The 14,569-nt window shown below is 34.9% G+C and overlaps 1 protein-coding gene across 3 annotated transcripts; it reads right to left on the bottom strand.

Annotated features, from left to right (window-relative positions):
* Window positions 1–285: 285 nt before the first annotated feature.
* LOC107406056 (uncharacterized) lies at window positions 286–14,498 on the bottom strand. 3 transcript variants are annotated; one of them, XM_048480163.2, is made up of 25 exons: window positions 14,143–14,498; window positions 13,873–13,959; window positions 11,648–11,999; window positions 10,502–10,659; window positions 9,276–9,527; window positions 8,743–8,852; window positions 8,533–8,610; window positions 8,319–8,425; window positions 7,927–8,021; window positions 7,706–7,836; window positions 7,471–7,574; window positions 7,322–7,399; window positions 7,158–7,236; window positions 6,876–7,044; window positions 6,025–6,095; window positions 5,595–5,675; window positions 5,435–5,502; window positions 4,694–4,790; window positions 4,501–4,560; window positions 3,974–4,028; window positions 3,492–3,883; window positions 1,801–3,417; window positions 1,156–1,704; window positions 958–1,016; window positions 286–706 (listed from the first exon to the last, which is right to left on the bottom strand). In XM_048480163.2, the coding sequence occupies exons 3-25, from the start codon at window positions 11,983–11,985 to the stop codon at window positions 514–516; spliced, it is 4,941 nt and encodes a 1,646-aa protein (XP_048336120.2). In that variant the 5' UTR covers window positions 11,986–11,999; window positions 13,873–13,959; window positions 14,143–14,498; the 3' UTR covers window positions 286–513. The 3 variants fall into 3 exon arrangements, with proteins under 3 accessions (XP_048336120.2, XP_048336119.2, XP_015868631.3); XM_048480162.2 differs by lacking the exon at window positions 13,873–13,959; XM_016013145.4 differs by lacking the exon at window positions 13,873–13,959 and having other exon boundaries at window positions 9,276–9,512.
* Between the last annotated feature and the right edge of the window lie 71 nt (window positions 14,499–14,569).

The raw sequence follows: 14,569 nt of genomic DNA, 5'->3' as shown, positions 1-14,569 counted from the left end.
AAGATTTTTCTTTTGAAATGAAGCCTTTAGTGTTCATTAAAATAATATGTAACAATCCACACTTTAATTTGTAGTCAAGTGAGTTTGGTGGTGATTACAAGATCATGGATTTGAGAGTACCTTCTTTTTCTTCATTAGAATTATAATGGAAATTTTCATAACCTTATCAAAAGAAAAAATTAATTTGTAAAAGTACTAATTACAATACGTTTTTTTCTTTTTTTTGGCTAAAAGTACTATTAAAAAACGTTACCAACCCACTTTTGAATTTTTATGTGTACCAAAAAAAAAAAAACTAATTTTTATATGAAAAATAATTTTTTTGTTGAGTCGAATAAAATATATGATACTTTGGGGCCCTTCTATTTGTGGGGTTGGGGCCTTGTACAATGCCTCCCAACATATTCCTCCCTTCAAAACTTGGATTTCCATCCCGACTCTTTTTCAAAACCAGACATTACAAGAAAGGAAATCCTGGGTAATAATTTCTTTACCAAACTCATTTGGTAGTCTCTACAACCTATTCAACTTCTTTGTAAACCAATTGTGCAAATGCGCAAGCTTGGTTGCTAATTCTTTTCTTAGAAAGTAGGACTGGGCATTGTCGAGCATCACCATAATATCATGCTTCGCAGCTTCCACATTCCTATAATAGTCTTTCTCTAGCCTTGCCTTGATTAGTTCAGGATACAAATGAACTTGAAACCTACAAAAATATCCACAAAGGGGAAATTTTATGGATAATTCAAATTTCTTTACTTCTCAGCCTAATATAACAATATGCTAAGATGATATGCCTTGCACTCAAACACATACAATCCGATTTTGCATGCTCTATAGCAGAGCAATGAGATAGGCGGAAAATATGGCAGGAAGGCATGTTTAGTCATATGTTTCAACAAGGTTATATATAAGCAGTTAATAAGCATGGGGCTAATCTCATAGTATTTTCTCTACCTGTTGCAGAAATCATCCTTCTCAACAACTTCGTTCATTTGCTGGATAACATGATATTCCTGAAAAGAAGGGGAAACGAACAGTTAAAATTTTGAGGCAGAGTTGTCTAAAATTGTCTCCCACAATAATATTTTTAAGTTTTGCATGCTAAATTTTGAGCAAATAAAACACACACTACTAAGTGGAAGAGAAGAACACCTTATCCTCTACTTTAGAAAAATAATATAGCAGCTTATCTCTGATTTCAGAATCAATATGGGGCCGCTCATATGGTGTGTCAGGATCATGCAGTTCCCAAGGACAATGTTCATGTGTGCCAGACTCATCCCTGTACTGAACAACATATCTTAACCAGGGGCTGTCAGGAAAGTCAGGTGATTTGGCCTGAGAAGAAACTATTCGACCTTCCCACCAATTACCACCATCACCACCTTCATTCTTCCACCAAACCAGGCATTTGTCCCTACGTGTCCAGTTTCTCATAACAGCAGCATCGTACCATGTTTTCTCAACAACAAAATCAGGGAAATCATTAAGCTCAGGAAGAGTCAATTTGAATGTTTTACCAAACACATTGGAAGAAGGATCAACAAATTTAAGTGTTACTTCACAGCAGCTGTCCCCGTAAGGCATATATTTATATGCTAGGCCTTCAACTTTGCAAATTTCCACAGCACCGATGTCTCCCTTAACTGATCTCCATGGACCTTTACCAACCCTGCTTAGTTCTATGTATTCTTGATGACCCTAGCCATATAAGCATAAATTCACAATATTTAAAAAATCAATTTCTGAAAGCTAACTTCAGTCAGAATAACAACAGGGCAAGAAAATAAAAATCACCTGTCTCATATATACAACTTCATCACCAAGCTGAGGAACATAACGATAACCATCCTCGTGCTCTGATAACATTAGCCATGATAATTTTTTCGTAGGATGATTTGACATCCTTTGAGCTGATGATCTATGGATGTTCGTATTACGAGAACCCTGGTGATTTCTTGAAGACCTTGACCTTTGAGGAAGCTGATCATGCATTTTCGCTGAGAACGCTTCTGCATCTTTTGATGTCCCTGCTGTTTGATAGTTTTTCCTATGGTTCACTGCCTTTGACTCCCGAGAAGTTGCTTTCATCTTTAAGGATCTTGTTCTAGGAATTGCATCAGATGCAGCTACATGGAAATTATTACCTGAATCATGGAGGTCTATTGAATCACCATCAAGACCTTCTGAATCAGTCCTAGCCTTATATAACAACTGCAGAGAACTTGATCTGCCAGTATCCCCAACTACTACTGGCTGTTCCAGAGCTGCATCATGCTCCATGCATGGAAGGTTTTCAGGCTTCATGTCATCTACAGGATTTGTCATATCTTCCACAGCAGAAACAAATTTTAATTTTGATGGATTTCCGGGATCCTTTAGAATCAGTTTTGTCCTATAGAGCTTTGTCGAATTAAGGGGGGTATCTTCATTCACTGCATTTGAGTGCTTCATGCAGGAAGCTTCATCTTTTACCACTGATTCCTCTATGCTTTCCTCAGGTGCAGCCTGACCCATAAACACCTTGTCGAGATTTCCATTAAAAGAGGATGCAGATACAGAGACACTGTATTTCTGTTTGTGCTCACTCCGAGGATTGTGCTGGTCAGGGTGGGAAAACTCTTCATCTACTGATATGCAATCTCCTAATCTTGAACGCTTGGATGTGCGCATTTTGACCTCTCCCCATCTAATTTTATTCTCCATCTTACCAGCAGATGCCTCCATATGATCCACAACATTTTCAGGTGGCACTGCATCAGTCAATTCAGTTCTGTTGTGGTATTCAGACAGCTCCACATCACTCACATCTGCAAACAATGAGGGTGAACTTGACAAGCTTCCATCAATCCTCTTTTCTTTAGCAGTAGTTTGAGAAATTGGATTCAAGAAATCAGCTTGACTATCACATTCCGTTTTTGTGTCCTCTAGAGGCTCTTGCTTCTTAGAATCACGGCGTGGAAGCTTAAGGACCAATTTCAGTTTGTTTCCAACATTGGATTGAGTAACAGAAAGTGGCAGCTTGGCCACATCCTTGGACTCATGTAAAGACAGTTCTTCATTTCTAGTCTGGCTTTGGCACATGTTTTGCAAGCTCATATCAGACTCATTGCTTTGAATATTTAAATCTTGCTGCACTGACTCGTTCTCTGATGAATCATATTCTGAGTCATCTTCATCTTCATCTTCATCTCCTCCATCTGTAGAAGTTCCAGTAAATTGAGAAAGCATACTTCGAGCATTGCGTGCTGCAACTCGCTGGGGTCTCGACATCTTTGCCTTTTTAGACTTTCTCTTCAAAACTTTATGGCCAGTTTTTGCTTTCTTACTTTTGGTACTCCCAGATACAGTGCCATCAGGTTCATCCAAAATCCTTTTCTTGATACGCCTCCCAGAAGAAGTCACCATCTCATGCTGAAATAAAGTAAGATTGAGTCCAAGTTGGTGTGAACATGAATTCAAACAGTAAAAGGGAAGAAGCCACTTACTTTAATCTTGTGTGTTTTTCTTCTTGATCTGCGGAGGCCATCTTTATGGCTGAATCCAGCTTCACTGTCCTCTGCACTGCACTCTGTATCACTAGAAGAGAAGGCACTAATACTTCTCTTCTCACCTTCGCTGGAATTTTCCTCAGTAACATGGTATTCAGAGTCACTATCTTCAATTATAGCTTCGTTTTCAGGCTCCCAAAACATAGCATCGATGAACTCTGGCAGTGGCTCAATCATTCTCTCTAAATCAGCCAAAGGAGGCATCAGGCCTAAACTGACATCCAGCCCTACAGCAAATTTTATGGTTGATGGCTGCCACTCAATGCCTAGTGCTCCAAGCCGACGCCGCTGATACATACTCTGATAAGGTTCAGGATATGGCATCATACCTATCAATTCCCATTAATAGATGAAATCAGAAAATGTCTTAATTTCATAGAAATTCATAAAATTATACACTGTAGCAGGCAGAAAGGTACTTGAATCACAAAGGAGATCTTGAATGTTCCTTCGAAAAGCAGGCAATTGTGTCTCCTGCATCAGATGTAATGCAATTGAATCAAGATATGAACAGGTTTCCGAAACATTTTAGATGCCATAGTCCCACTATACGAACTTACAAAAATACAATTACGTATGAAAAAGCAGTATAACAAGATACTGAGAAAAAAAATTCCTTATGTATCTAGTCTATCTCATCAAATTTTATTCATACTTCTATGTATATAATTTTAAGAAAAAGTTACATTGACTTTCCATTTTTACAAACATAAAAGGACAAGAAAAAAACGTCAACTACAAAATGTTTTATCTGTTAGTCATCATTGTTATAGAAACAGCACAGGTAAAAGTAAAGAGTCACAAAAGTAGAATAACTTTTCACATTAAGGTTTGATATTACATGAAATTTATCCATTGTTTCCTTAATAAGTTGTTGCTGACAACAGATATGAAATAAAGGCTACAACACAAAAATGCACTTGTGAAATATGAGTAGATGATTAACCTGATCAAGAATATTGCCAGAAGCATCCCGTACAACAGGACGATAATCCCCAAGAAAGAACTGTTAGGGGAATCATGCAAACAACTGTCATATAGCAACTACATAATACCAATTGAATTAAAATAAAAAGAAAGAAGGAAAGCAAAGAGATACTAGAGAGCAGAAAACAGCTGTATAAGCGAAATATTATTACCTGATCATCTTTAGCATCCTTTTGTGACTCGCCTTGACCTGTGTTTATGAAATATATTCGCCCAACATCATCTGAAACTACAATTGATGTCCCATCCCTGTGAAAACAAAGAGAGCATGTTTCATCAGACATAAGAAATATTTTGAGCTATATGAGCAAAACGTTGGAGGCAAAAAATAGTATCAGAAAAACAATTTTCTTTATAAATTTTTAATTTTTATCTTAGGAAGGGGGGAATTTGAAGGTGAGAGTAAAGGAGTGAACAATTGGCAGTGAATTGACAAATGCATAAGAAACTTGGGAGAATAAAGACAGAGAAACATCCCATTTACAGCTAAATTAAGTTATAAACGAGTACGCAGAGAATTAATTACAGTTTCCCTTTAATATTGCCAACCTAACTTGAAGAGTAAAGAAAGAAATAGAATGGTTTGTTTGCTTCATTTTTATCAAATTTGAGTATGGTGTTAAATGCCTATAATTTTAGCTTGATACACATATTTAAGACCAATTCCTAATAACTTAATCTTCAAATTGAGCAACTCCTCCTGGTATGGAAGTACAGGGATCCAGACTCTGTATATTCAAATGACATATGAAACTTTTGAACAGTTGCAAAAATAAGGATGGAGATTGCAACAAAAATAAAATTGAAGGATTTAGTTTCTACCTGAAAAGTTGTAAAACAAATGGAAGGTCAATAAGTTGACATTATTTTCAATAGAATATTTAAAAACTTACGCAGAAAATTTTCCATCAACCAACTTATTCCCAATAGGATATATGCGAATAGGTGTGCCCTCCCAGATCTGGAAAAAGAAATTGCCAGAGAGTGTATTACATAGCGAGCATGAAGAGAATAATGTGTCAGCATAAAAGACATAAAAAGCCAAGAACTCACATCCCACACTATTATTCGTCCATCATACCCAGCACTCATAGCTATCCGAGGATTGAAAGGATGAACATCTAAAACGTAAGACTGCAAAGAACACAACATCAAAGCTGTCAGCCACTGGAGCAACAAAAGTTCTACAAGAGAAACAAGATACAATTTTAATGTGCAGGTGTGCATCATATCGGGAAAATCTAGGTACCTAACACATCATGGCGAAATAGTCAATAAATTCATATTTTGTTGTTCTTATTCTACTCTTCCTTTCCTTTTTTCTTGTTTGGCTGGGGGATTTGTTCAATAACAATGACTCCACAACATTCCAAGAAGAAAAAATCCTCTCTAAATGTCTAAGTAACAATAAAAAAGCAGCATTTACAATGATTGAAAAGGATCATCAATCCCATGATAAAGATTCACAAAATTAACCACTTACAGATGCAGTGTGACCAGTCAAAGAATGTACTAAGCTACCATCAACAGCATTCCAAACACAGATTCTACAATCTGCATAAAAAAGTACAGCAGTGAGAAAACAAAAAAATATAAATAAAATAATAATAATAATAACGTTGTTAATAAATAAACATACTACCAGAAAAGATCAAACTAGAGCCTATCACTTTTTCCCTTTCTTCTTATCTTCTTCTTCTTTTTATTTTATTTTACTTTGTTTTATTTTATTTTAGTTTAGTGTATTTTTTTCCATTGCCAAGTGAGCTTCCCTTGGTCAATCCTTAAATATATTCCTTCCATGAAGAAGGTAGCACCAGGACACTTCAGCATATAGACACAAAGTGATGAGAATGAGGAAGAGAAGTGATTTTAGCATGTTGCATGGACAAATCAAGTTAAAGAAACTTAAAAAACATGGTTTAGGAGATTTATATTTTATAGTACAGTATGCTAAGGTGTTAAAAAACATGCACAATAGCAAATGCACTCAAAGTAAATTAAACTCTACAAAAATGGAAATCGTTGCTTAATGTCACTACAGGTAGCATGAATCGATCATGACTTTAAAAGGGCAACTAAGGGGGTTCAGTCAAGTGACAAATTCCCAATAAGAAACAATTTGACTTAATTGTAGCCATAAAAAGAAGCTATAAACAAAACAACAGAGGTTGAGGAAAACAAGAAAAGACAAAACTTGATGAATGATGTGCCCAAGGTAGAACAGATATCAGGGATTTCTTGGCTTAGTTTTAAGTCAAAGTTCCAGAACCCATCTTTATAATAATTTTTTTTCCTTTTTTCAAAACTAAAATCTTGTAGCAGGTAATTCACCCATTATAGCTGCAAGCACAAAGCGGTTATCCAGGCTCCACACAATCATATTTACACCACGTGGGGTAGGAAGAAATCTCTGGCGCGGACCTCCTCTTGGAGGTTGAGGAGGCAGTGGAGGAGGCGGAACCTTCAGATGATATGCACGTTTCCAACGTCCAACTTTCCCCTAAACGATTACAGAATGTAACGAAAGGAGAAACAACCATCAAAAAGATTACTATTATATGCACATATAACATCATATTAGAGTCCACAAAAGCAAAAGCTTTAAAAGCTCACACGTGATCTACGTGACATTGGACCCCAAATAATTGCACTCCCATCACGAGAGCAGGTAACAATGTTGTCATGACAAAACCTGAGAACAATAAGATTCAAGAAACAGGTTGTGAGTATAACAAATAAATTTGCTTAGATAATACATGAAAAGAAGAAGAAGATACCAGGAATTCTTGAACTTTGGAATATTCTCATCCTTCGAAGAGTCAAACAATGAAGATTTTGAAGCCACAGCACACCCACTGCAGATAGAACAGTACAGATGTCATGAAATTTGCCAATAAAAATATTTTATTTAGCAGGACAGACTGACCTGAATTGCACATAATTGACATCATTCTCATGGCCAATCAATACATCCATCTCATGTATTGGTTGTTCTGATTCATCTGCATTAGATTTCAAAGCACTCCAAACCTGCAAATACCCAATTCTCCGTAAAGAAAGTCAACTAACCATATAATATTTACTGATACAAATAAACCAAAACGTATTGGCAGAAAAACTACATGATCTAGTATAGAAACTACATCACTCAACATACACACCCTTGCAAAAGTGTCAGAGCTACCGGTGACAAAAACAGTTCCATTTGCATTGTAAGCACAACAAAGTATTTGATGGCTCTGAGGAACATTACTTGATGAGGGTGCATCATTTGATGGACCATTGTTCTTCCCTGCAATTAACATCACAGTCAAAATGTAAGCAGACATAGCATTGCATAAAAGCTAATCATTAAACAACAACATAAAAGCTATAATCTGACCAGTTAAATTGTCAGAAGGTTTTGGTAAGTATATCCGTGGGTTACACTGAGAATACCTAGCATCCCAAATTCGACAAGTTCCATCGTCTGATGATCTACAAGTAAAAACAGAAGAGTAATTAACAAAAAATGCAATTTCAGCATAGCTGCTCCCCTTTGGACAATAAGTAATATAACAAAACCACAATCAAGCTATTCAATTATAGGCTTCAAAGAAATGTTGTTAGGAATTCAACGTATAAGCAATAACTTATTACGATATCAAAATACAGAGAAAAGTGAAACTACAAATTCAGGCTAATTGAAGAAACAAAAATATGTTATAGCAGATCAACCAAAGTAATTGGATAGGAGCAACAACAGAGAATAGTAACTCTAATAGTGGGGCTCACGATAAAAGCTGGTATACAGCAGTAGGTCTGGGACTAAATGCAATAGCAGTAACAGCTCCAGTATGCCCCTGTAAGACTGAAATTGGATATCCATCTGGCAAGCGCCACTGAAAGAAAACAGGATCTATTTAGGGGTTGAAAGATAAGATAATGTGTATATGAATATGTTAAAGATAATGTGTGTATGAATATGTTAAAGGTAGGGTATACATACAACTCGAATGACAAAGTCATTTGAAGAAGATGCCACCAAACAATTGTTTGAACTTACAGCCAGGTCAGTGATGTCACCCTTGTATCAACATAACAGAGTAGTTAAATAAGAATGTTATGAAAAAATAAAATAAATTCTACATTTTAGATAAAATAAAATAAAAATAAAAAAATTCAAAATTTTCACAGATAGCAGACAATGTTAACTCACTTCATGTCCTCGGCAGCTGGCCAGACAGAGTGCAGTTTCCATTGACCAGATCTTGACAAGACGATCGTCTGATCCGGTAATAACATACCTCCCTGAACGATCAAATATGGCTGCAAAACACAAGCAAACTTGTTTAGAAGAATTTTGTAACCCGTCACCATTCTTTATACAAATTTCTAGTACAATATATAGATATATATCATGAAGGAAGAAATATTTTTATGGTAGCAATTGAAGCAACATGAAAATGCATATTTTAAGTAAGCATAGAAAATTTTCCATGAACAAATTGAATAACAATAACAATCAACACAAAAATTTAGTGAAAGCTCTCACAAAGTCAAGTATGAATCCAACCACTAAAGACAAAAAAAGCTAGGGACTAGTCTACAGCATCAATTTCCCAAATATTGTATCCTTATCCCAGCCAGTAGATTTACTAGCATGAAGTCGATAACTATACAAGATTTCATAAGACAAGATCTCAGCTAGTAAATTGTTGATCATAATTTTTGAGGATAAGGCAACAGTACCACAATAGACAGCATCACGATGCCCTCTTATCTGTTTTATAGTCTCCATCTTCTGCACCATTGTTGATGGTTTAGCTATGGCATAACATGCAGCACGAACGGATGGAGCACGATGGTGCTTTGTAAAACCACCTCCTATTTCCCTCAAAGCAAGCCCATGAACTTGATCGGCCTGCATGTGAGGCCAATGCAAGTAAGCTGCAGGCTTAACTTGCTTATTTTCCTTACCTTTGTTGCCTGCAAAAACATGAGCTGAAAAATTGATAGACAAGCATACGAATGTGTATATCATTTAATTAAAACATATATTTTAAAACACAAAAATTTCAATGATCTTCAACAATATATCTACCATGAGGGAGAGCCGCATAAACAAGCTTCTAATGTTGTATGGCACAGGGAAACATTTTTAAGTGAAAAACATTAAGGAAAGCAAAGAACTCAAGAAATGATTGTTTTAAGTCTATCTCTATACATGTTTACCAGAACAGCTTCTTTAGCTTGTCTTTCACATTCCATTCAGCAGGAAAGAAAACAAATTTTTTTCCCCCATTTTTTTATGAAAATGGAAAAATAAATAAATAAATAAATGACCCAAGAAGAAGAAGAAGGAAATGAAGATGGAGCTTGCAGATGCTATCCAGCAAGTCAAAGAATTTATTTCCATTACGAAACCCATGCCTAGATTGTTCTTGTACAAGTGCTTATAAAAGGTCAGTAAAGACAAAATCTTTCAAAGTTGTGTCTAGTAAAAACAGCGCAATTCTTCCAGGAACAGGTAACGTACAAACCTCATCTTAGATAAAAGGATACAAATACAAAACCAACACAGCATTAGAAAACAGGACCAATAAAACATAATAGTATGGAAAATGTAGGTAAAAAATATTTAAAAAAAAAAAAGAAAAAAACATTACGCTTACTCAAGGGTTCTGGTATAAGAGCATGGAAATACATAAAAGACATTGTAATGTCATAATTAGTACAATTAATACTGACCTGCTAATTCAGGACAAATAGAAAATATTTTTAGTAGGGATTAGACAATATGGATTGACGTCTTTTGCTAAAAGACCCTTTTCCAAGGCATATAGGTTTATTCATGCATTTAAAAAGCGTGAAATCGAAAAATATATAAGTATATCTTTAGACAGGATAAAGAAAAGAAAAGGAAACAATATAAACAACAAATTATGAAAAAGAAAGAACAATGAGATATCACATACAATCTACAAGCGAAAAAGAACCAGTTCCCAATAATGTAGGGGTATGAATTGCTGCATATGGAGCACTTTGTACAATCTTTCCATGCAATGATGGGGCTGCACTCACTATCAATTGCTTCAGAAGCTTCACCAAGTGGTCCTTCTCTACGTGAGGATACCTATTGTTATACAAATTTCAAATTAATTACATACCTAAGCATATTCATTTAAAGACAGACATATATTTATGTACATATATGTTATATACATAAGATATGTGTATATTAATGCATGGCTATAGGAAGAGAAAGTAAGATAATGGAAACAAGACTAATGCAGAATGACCTGACCTCCTCCTCTCTCCAAGCCATACACATGAACGGATGCATATAATGACAAATGTAGCCTTGTATAAAATCTCTAGATGGTTGTGCATAGGGACAAGAGAACCTAAGTGAGACATTGGAGGATTATGGATATGACAGAGGGCAATTTTGTAGCCACGGCTACATTGAGACCAGAAATGAAATCCCACAGAGATTCTTACACCAAACCAATGTCTCTTCAAAAAGTCGGCATGGACTAAAATCACCACAATACTGTGACATTCTGTCAATTTCTGAATCTCAAGTAGCATCTATGGCTTTTCTCTTTATCCAATATTAAATGTTTAGTCCGAAGACGAAATACCCAACAGTAATTGAATTCTGTTCAAGGGAAAATCATTTTACATGAAAGGGTAAAAGATATTTCCAAAAATATAAGTAACTGTGTATATATTATGATAATAGCAATACAGACAAGTATTGTTGTTTTGCCCATGAAGAAGTATAGGGGAGAGTGGAGAAGAGAGAACAAAAGGATGGTGGGTCAGTTTCATCTTTGAAGAGAGATTTGTGTATCTGTTCATCATTCAATAGACTCTCAGCAAGTAATACTAGCTTTTTAAGTAAGAAAATATAATTTTGAAGCAGGCATATAACGCACAATTCACCAGAAATAAAATAGACACATCTCTATAAGAAAAAGGGAATGATAATAATGACATTAAAATAAAATTAAAAAAAAATAAAAAAAAGGTAATTAATCTTAAGAATTAAGAATCACAACTAACTCAAAGTTTCATATGCTTTGACAAGTGTATAACGAATTAATAAGCATGTATACCTCTCCTCCAACTTAGCGTAACTCAACGGGTAAGAGATACCATCATCGTTGTCATCCTCACTATAAACACCATTCCTCGAAAACCAAGCATGATATCTTCTAGGCAAAAGCCGATGCTCCATAAGTTCATTTGAGAATTGTGCCAAAGTCCTCTGGAATGGTCCAGCAGACAGAAAGTGCATAACCAAAAAGTATACTTCTCTCAGGTCTATATCAAGTCCAGTCACATCAACATTATCATTAGGTTGCTGTTCTTTTTCCAATTGAGCCTTCTCATACATCTTATTTGAAAAATTAAAAGGTGCACCAGCAGAAGTAGTGCACTTGCGACGATCCATATTTTGAGTTCAACCTGAAACATCAAAATGTTTACTAAGAATTGCATGCTATTGGCAAAACTACAGTTAGCATAGCTAGAAGGAAAAGTCATTGCTTCTCAAATCATCAATACTTGTAGTCGATATGGCAAGTCGGAACCTTGGATTACACAGTTTGCCAACAGATACAAACACAAGGAGTGATAAGATATGCCAGAAATGGAAACTCCGTAGATCTGAACATAAGGAGCTATTATGCATTGGCCCAGAAATGGAAACTCCCTAGATCTGAACATAAGGAGCTGTTATGCATTGGCTTACTAAAATATGAAATAGGTACTTGAGAATTAACAATGAAGGACTCCATAATCACATCCCAAGAGGCTTGTACAACCTTCCATATAACAACGTCAATGAAGGATTCCCACACTATATAGATATATATATATATATAAGAAGCCTATCGAAAAACTAAATCTCAACCAGATAATCTTTAGCTGCTTTTTTATATTCCCATCACCAAGGACATATAACTTCTTAACCTTAATGTCAAGATACTGTCAAAAGAAGGCATCACATAGATGAATTTTTTCCTTGTTAAGTAATTACGAGTAATGTAGTGCTCTAAACAAAATAAAATGATATGAGGAAGTTACATAACATTATGTTTCATTTCTTTGCAACATTTGAACATCTATTACAAAGCGAGAGCATTTCTATCATCAGTAGTAAATTAGAACAGATTAAGAGAGGGGAGGGAGGAAAAAAAGGAAGAAAGGAAAAAAGACAAAAGGCAATTTAACATAAAAATAAGACAGGTGTAGGCGTGAGAATTGGCTTAGATAGATTTGAATGTGGTCAAAATAAGCCCTTCAAAATTATTTTTGCATGCCACGTACAATGGAAACTGAATATTGACATTTTTACAAGCCTTACTCTGAATATAAAGACAAAAAAACCTGTGAAATTATACTTTAAATAACAGACAAGAAACAAATGGTGAAAGAATTCAAACCAATAGAACGCATGGTCAGAATATAATTGGGAAAAAAATATTAAGGTTTGTTTAGTTCCTCAAAAACTTGAGGGTGAGGAAATGAAAGATCAAAACTAGCGAAGGCAAGTAGTGTAAGTTTTAAACATTTATGACCTTGCCTGATTAGTCGAACCGTTACCAATATATATTTGAGCTGAATTCAATTGCTCTCAAGCCAGCCTGCCAAGCTTACCCTTTTATTTTATTCCTTTTTACTATCTTTTCTTATTTGTTCTTTTTGGCTGTTGCACTCTGTTGACGCAAGACAATATTATAGAAACCAACCTAAATAAATTAACCAGCACAAAATTCTCAAGACAAAATGCTACATCATTTTAAGGGGTGTGCATGAAAATCAAAAGTTTTAACTTCAGTTAATAGCCCAAGACGATAAGCTATAAATGAATAAGGTTAGTATAATGAAAGCTCAAGTGGAAGTGCATTTATTCGACTACTATGCTAAAGATTTATGTCATTCAAAAAAAAAAAAAAAAAAAAATTACAAAAAGTGGGTGCTCCATTATAAATGTATCAGTCATTTATAAAACATATAATCAAGGACTTCAATGACTTCGGTAATTTAAGAATCGAAGATGCAGCTTCAATCAACATTCTCTAAGATTCCCGTTAATGAAATGTTTCTTTCTTTTTTTTTTCTTTTTTTTAATTTCTAAAATTTCTTAAGCAGATAAATTGATTGTGGATTTAAGAAAAACGAGAATAAATCAGGACACGTAAAAAACCATCCATGAAAGCAAGTATAGAGAAATTGGTATCGCAAAGAGAATCGAAAAACAGAGAAATGAAAGACAAGACCATCAGCAACAATAAACAAAAAAAAAAAAAAAAATTGTATATAAAGAGATTGAAACCTTTGGAATTGTTTGAAGAAAGTAAAAGTGACGCGGAACTGATTGAAACTGAAAACGTGCCCCAATATATAATGCAGTTAATTTTCCCTGAGGCAAAAAATAGCAGAGTTCGAAGCTACACTAACATGTCTATCCCAGACATGGACTTAGAAAAATAAAAATATAAAATAAATAAATAAAATAAGGAGATCTAAATAAGAAATTTAGGTAAGAAACGCAAAAGAATTTCCAAAGAAAAGCTTAATCATAGAGCCGAGAGCTTATAGTTACCTCAAATAGAGTTGAAATGGATAAACAACTTGTTCAGAAAATGCAGTCCCAGAAATGGAAATTTAAGAAATTCCATCGAAAAATGCTAAAAAAGGAAAGAACATCGATCCTAGGTCTTCGACATTAAGAGGAAGCTTGTCCGGAAGACCTCAATCCTCTACTTTTATTACTGTTATTTTTTCTGTTTTTATTTTTGGGTTTTGTTCGAATTCTTTGTTCTGAAAGTATAGTTTTCTTGGTTGAACACAGGAACAGGACAAGCCAAAACGAAACGATTTACGAACATAAATACTAAAGAAGAGAAATGGCGATTAATAGATGATTAAAATAATAAGAAGAAAACAGTAAATAACTTAATAGGATATTTTCCATCAAATGGAATAATTAAAGGGAATATGTATGTAGAACCGGAAGCTGATACGGGCGC

The sequence above is a fragment of the Ziziphus jujuba genome, chromosome 9, assembly GCF_031755915.1.
Source record: "Ziziphus jujuba cultivar Dongzao chromosome 9, ASM3175591v1".
In the NCBI taxonomy this organism is placed as follows: Eukaryota; Viridiplantae; Streptophyta; class Magnoliopsida; order Rosales; family Rhamnaceae; genus Ziziphus; species Ziziphus jujuba.
This window is presented reverse-complemented; position numbering and strand designations above follow the sequence as displayed.